The following is a 5,902-nucleotide window of genomic DNA, read 5'->3' on the forward strand; positions in this document are numbered from 1 at the left end:
GCTAGGACTTTCCATAGGTGCTCCAGGTGTTCTTCCAATATTTTTCTATATACGACAATGTCGTCCAAATAGACCACTAGGAATTCATCAATGTACTCTCGGAAGACTTGGTTTATCATGTTGCAAAATGTGGATGCAGTATTAGTCAAGCTGAATGGCATAACCAGGAAGTCGTACGACCTATATCTTGTCACATTAGTCATCTTGTGTTCATCTCCCTCAGCAATCCGGACTTGCTAGTAACCTGTCTTCAGGTCTCTTTTGGTAAACACTGTAGCACTACCCAATCTATCGAACAGATCTACCATTAGCGGTATAAGGTACTTGTTCTTAACGGTGATTTTGTTTAGGGCCCGATAATCTACACAGAGTCATAGGGTGCCATCATGTTTCTTTTGGAATAGCACAGTGGGCCCATAAGAGGACTTGGAGGGTACAATGATCCCCATGTCTAGAATTTCCATCAATTGTCTCCGAAGCTTGGTGAGTTTGGATTGTGACACTCTATAAGGTGCCTGGGCGGTGGCTTCGCACCCGCACCAACTCAATCTCATGGTCCATAGTGCGCCTAGGTGGGAGTCGCTTTGGCATGTCTTATGGCATGACGTCTTCAAACTCCTTTAGCAGCTCCTTCATGGGTGCAATAATGGGATCCAAAGAGTGTTCAATATCTTCAATGCGGAGGGTAGCCAGGAATGTAGGTTCATGTCTTTTGACTCCCTTCTTTAACTACAAGGCCGAGATGCTCTCCGCAGCCATCTTTATGGTTGTGCATGGGATAATGAAAGGCTCGGGCTTGTTTTCTCCCATCATCAGTAGCATGTCTACATAAGGTACAAGAATGATGTTTGTTTGCCTTATGAATTCAAATCCAACTATCAGCTCAAAGTGATCGATCATCACACGTAAGTTGAAATCTCCTTCATAAGGACCAAGTTTCACTACCACTCCTTTGGCTATTCCACCCACTAGCTGAGGTGGTGAGTTGATAGCCTTGACATGACCTTTGTCCTTTCCCACAACTAGACCAATGCTCTCCACCTTAGTTAAGGCTAAGTAATTATGAGTAGCGCCCATGTCTGTCATCACCCGAATGGGCTTGCTATTAACTTTCATTTCGATGAACATCAGGGTCTTCTCTTGGTTAAGAGGAGGCCCATCTTCCGCCTTCATTTTCCCTTTTTTAGTGGTTGGTCATAAGTCCTTCATTTTACAAATTACAAAACTAGTTCCCGTTAAGGCCTCAGAAATGGAACAAACAAGTGCATTGAAGGCACCTATTGGTTCTGTCTGATTAGCATCATCTGTGTCATCATCTGTCCCATCATCAAAGGTTTGATGGGCGTTTATTTGTGCTTATGGCATTATTGTTCTAATGCGGCCTAGCGTAGTGCCGATATCCTGAAGGGGGATTCCTCCCCCGATCGTTGTTATGAGACACAACAATATTGTTGCTTGATAAAAGAGTCTTATATTTGGTTGCACTCCGATCTTCTCCACTTCTGCTAGGGCCACCATTGCTAGGCTGGCCCCTTTTGTGTCCTCCTCGGACATGCGCTTGAGGCCTATCCTTCCAAGCTTCCACTTAGTAGTCCCCAAGGCATTCCGCTTCTTGGATCTCCTTGGGTAAAGTGTCTAGCCTTTGTCTTTGCAGCTCCATACGGGCATAAGGTTTCAAGCCTTCCAGGAATGTTAAGAGTTTGTCTTTGTCCCCCATATCCTGTATATTCAGCATGAGTGCGGAGAATCCCCGCACGTAATCCTAGACTGGCGTGGTCTAGCGGAGCTCTCGGAGCTTTCTTCGTGCATTATACTCAACCTTTTCGGGGAATAATTGTAGGCATATGGCTGCCTTTAAGTCTCCCTCTGTCTCAAGAGTATCTTCACCAGCCTTGATAGCTTCGTATTTCACCCACCACCAGAGTTTAGCATCATCCTAAAGATACATGGCAGTAGTTGCTACATTTTTTGCTTCTTCTAACTCCCCCATGACATAGAAGTAATGTTCGATGTCGAAGATGAAGTTCTCTACGTCCTTGGTATTTTGAGCCCTATTGTAGGGCTTTGGTTCAGGAATCTTCAGCTTTTGTGGCACAGGGGCGAGTTTCACAGCACCCCCGATGTGGTTTCTGCCTCCTCGAAGTAGGCCTTTTAAAGCAGCGTTGACAATATTGAGTTGGCCTAAAAATTTGTCTATTATTTTCTGCATGGTAGTCACCCTGTCTGCCACTTGTACCCTATAGGATAAATCCTCGGTCCACTCCTGTTGGAGGCCCTCGAATTTACTAAAAATTTTGGCCGCCTATGTCGTTGCCGTTTGCCGACCTCCTTCAGAGTCACAATTGATGTTTGCAATGTCTCCTTCGGCCTACCGCATCCTCCGGTCCAGGTCGTCCAACCTTTGCACAGGTTGGTCCTTAGAACAGGCACCGCTTTCACGATGGGTCGTAATACGTTAACCGTCTTTTCAAGGGCCGCAATGTGGTCCCCATGATTCACCATGGACAAAAATGGTGGTAATGGCTATATGTTCCCTCGTCCGATGTTGAGCCTAGGCTCTGATACCAGCTATTATGTGATGCCTTCTTCAAATGTCTTCGAAGAGAGATATTAAGACTAAGCAACTGATGTCCGTTTGATTACTATCCGCCAACTGGGGTACCTTTCATACGCTAGTTGAGACTATCAATTCTGTACCAAAAAACCAATGTCAAGAGCAATTGAGAGAACAAAAAAGGGAATGAGAATGAAAAAAGCTTGATTGCATTAATAAAAGCTATTACAGAAAGGCAGCACGATGTAGATGGGGAGAGACACCAATACAGAGATTTTGCTTGCTTGAAAGATTGACTACTTGATCTCCCCTAATAATGCTTAAAAAATATAAATCAAAGTTACAGGACTTGATATAACGAAACTAGAGAGACATAATGGAAATATAGGAAGTAAAACTACTCTATATTTACAATAACAAAGACTTAAATTCCTACAAGATAGAAGTAGGTCCGTTGGCGGCAACCTTGTCTTTTGCATCAGAGTCTGTGTGACGGCACTGTTGGCATCTGCCGCAGGCTGGGCGCCAGCGAAAGCTGTCGATGGGGTGACATAGGCACATGCACGCTTGTCACTTGGCGCGGCCTAGACCACAGAACCGTCCATGGCACTAGGCGTTGGAAGGTTTGCCAAGACGCTATGGGGCGTATTCAAGGGGTCACGGGGCAGGGCTGGAAAGCCGCCCATGACATTACATATGATGTGTGAATGAGTTGCTTTAAGTTGTTGGAGATTCTATGTGCATGTTTTAAAGTTTCTGGGGTTGAGACGGAAGTTTCGGGAGAAATTCAGAGTAAATAAAGGCTAAAGTGCCCAGATTTATTTATGTTGCAATGGCTATAGGGGACGTTTAGTTGCATTTTGTACTCCATAAATGTTGTTTGATAAGCTATATATATAGGTGATTCTAATAATATAAATGAAAAGGAAAAAAAGAACTAATATGATACCAATTTTTTCAAGTTGGAGGGAGTGTTAATTTTTCTATAAAAAATTGAAGGAGGAATCTGATTTTCATCCTTCTATAATATTATTGTTCTTCAGATTCACTGGGTTGAAACAAGAGATCATAATTAGGATTAAGGTAAAATTAATTACTTAAAAGATTAACTTTTCACTTGCATGATCCTGTCATTGTTTTCTAACAAGTTTTTGTCAGTCAAATCAAATAAAGAATTCTAAAATTTTATAATTCCTTTTTAAGAACAACTTCGTAGGAATTTATCTACTTTTAGAAAATGAAAATTACCTACAATATATTGCTTGAGATAGGAAAATCCAGAACTATGAAATGCGGTGAATATGTTCCTTGCAACTTGAGTTCCGTTCATGGTTCAATCTTAAGAAAGATAATTAAGTTAAAAAAGTACTCTAGAGACAAGTTTTAGTTTCTTTTTTCTTTACCTTTTTTTCCCATTGAGTAATTACTAAATGGTTATAAGTAATGAATGATACTAATAGTTTTTTATGGACTAGAGCATATCTACATAAGACCTAATTAACAAGCTTTCAAGTTAGAAAAAAAATTATTCGTTTTATTTGAAGCACAATGATAACCAGAGATGGACCCAGGATTTTTACGCGATGTGGGCATAGTGTTCAGCACAACCAGTGCCTCCTAAAGGCTTTTAGTGTTTGGGGTGCTAAGTGCTTTAAATTAATTATTCAGGGTACAAGTTTTTTGCCGAAACTTACGTGTTTCGGTTACCCTCATTATAACACATAGGTCAGCCACTAATGATAACAATTTATGTTTTTTTTTCTAGAATACCATCAATATCATAAGGAAAAGAAGGGAAAAAGAAAAAAGAAGGAAGAAAATCCTAACCACCTAAAATTTCATTTCATTTGAAAAAGATTTTGAAAATGTAAATAAATAAAGAGAAAAGCTCAGTACCTAATCCTTTCTATATAAATATTACGCCTTGCATCTAGCATCGGTATGCTATTCCAAATGGCTTCTTTAGTTCTACCTTCTTTTTTCCTACCTCTATCTTTCTTAGCTTTTGCTTATGCTGCTAATAATAATAGCTCAACAATCCCCAATACTAGTCCTTATGAATTCATTTTCCATGTTGGAGATTCGCTTGCAGATACAGGAAACTTAGTCCGCTTACCGAATGCAAATACAACTTACCGTGCAGATCATTATCCTTATGGTCGAAATTATTTTGGTGAACCTACTGGTAGATTTTCTGATGGTCGTCTTACTATAGACTATATTGCTAAGGCTCTTAACCTTCGACTTCTCAAACCTTACTTGCAAAAAGAAGCTAAATTTAGCCATGGTGTAAATTTCGCAGTAGGAGGATCTACAGTATTAAGAAGCCCTTATTATGAAACTAGAAATATTAGCATGCCTACCTACAACAGGTCACTTAAAGTTCAACATGGCTGGTTGACCACCTACCTAAAAGCCACATGTTACACTCTACAAAATTGTTCTAAAGTTCTTGGAAAGTCTCTTTTTATGTTCGGTGAAATTGGAGGAAATGTCTATTACCAAGCATTTTCACAGGGGAAATCCATTGAAGAAGTTAAAACTTATGTCCCATATATAGCCAAAGCCATTGTAAAAGGCATTAAACAGGTGATGAAATAATGGGCAACGCGTATAGTTGTTCCTGGGATTTATCCTATTGGTTGCTTCTCCTATTACCTTACTAAGTTTTCAAGCTTGGATTATAAAGATTACGATGAGTTTGGATGTTTGAAATCCTGCAATGAGTTTGCCATGTATCACAGTGATTATTTGGAGAGGGCTCTATCTATACTAAAACTTGAATATCCAGATGTTGCTATTCATTATGGAGATCACTATGGTTCTTTTAAATCAATTCTGGAATGCCCGGGCCATTTTGGATTCCATAAAAAATCAATACTCAAAGCATGCTGTGGAATTGGAGGTCCATATAGTTATAACGAGGATAGAGTTTGTGGAACATATGAAGTTCCTAGTCGCTCTGATTCTGCAAAATATTTGCATTGGGATGGCATCCATCTTACAGAAGAAGCATATTATTATGTCGCAGAGAACCTCATCCGTGTCATCTTAGCTAAAGAATTTCAATGTCTGCAGTAGATCGATCTTGATCTTGGGGTTTTATTGAAATTAAAAGAATGTGGCATTACCTGGGTATAGATTGTGAGGGGTGTGTTTAATGGCGAAGAAGCTCTTTTATATATGTAACTGGTATTTATTCTAGATGTAAACAATTAAACTAAGATAAAGATAATAATTTTTTCTACATGCGGTATATAAATTATTTTCCTGCATAAGATATATCTGCTTGATTTTAAATGAAAACACTGAGAAGAGGTATTGACTGATATGAGACAATAGCTAAAA

The 5,902-nt window shown here is 39.8% G+C and overlaps 1 protein-coding gene across 1 annotated transcript; it reads left to right on the forward strand.

Annotated features, from left to right (window-relative positions):
* The first annotated feature begins 4,507 nt into the window (after nucleotides 1-4,507).
* Nucleotides 4,508-5,635, forward strand: LOC104217231 (acetylajmalan esterase-like). The gene is made up of 2 exons (XM_070161213.1): nucleotides 4,508-5,132; nucleotides 5,244-5,635. Exons 1-2 carry the CDS (start codon nucleotides 4,508-4,510, stop codon nucleotides 5,633-5,635), a joined length of 1,017 nt encoding a protein of 338 aa, XP_070017314.1.
* Nucleotides 5,636-5,902: the final 267 nt, after the last annotated feature.

This window comes from Nicotiana sylvestris, chromosome 11 (genome assembly GCF_000393655.2).
Source record: "Nicotiana sylvestris chromosome 11, ASM39365v2, whole genome shotgun sequence".
Lineage (NCBI taxonomy): Eukaryota > Viridiplantae > Streptophyta > Magnoliopsida > Solanales > Solanaceae > Nicotiana > Nicotiana sylvestris.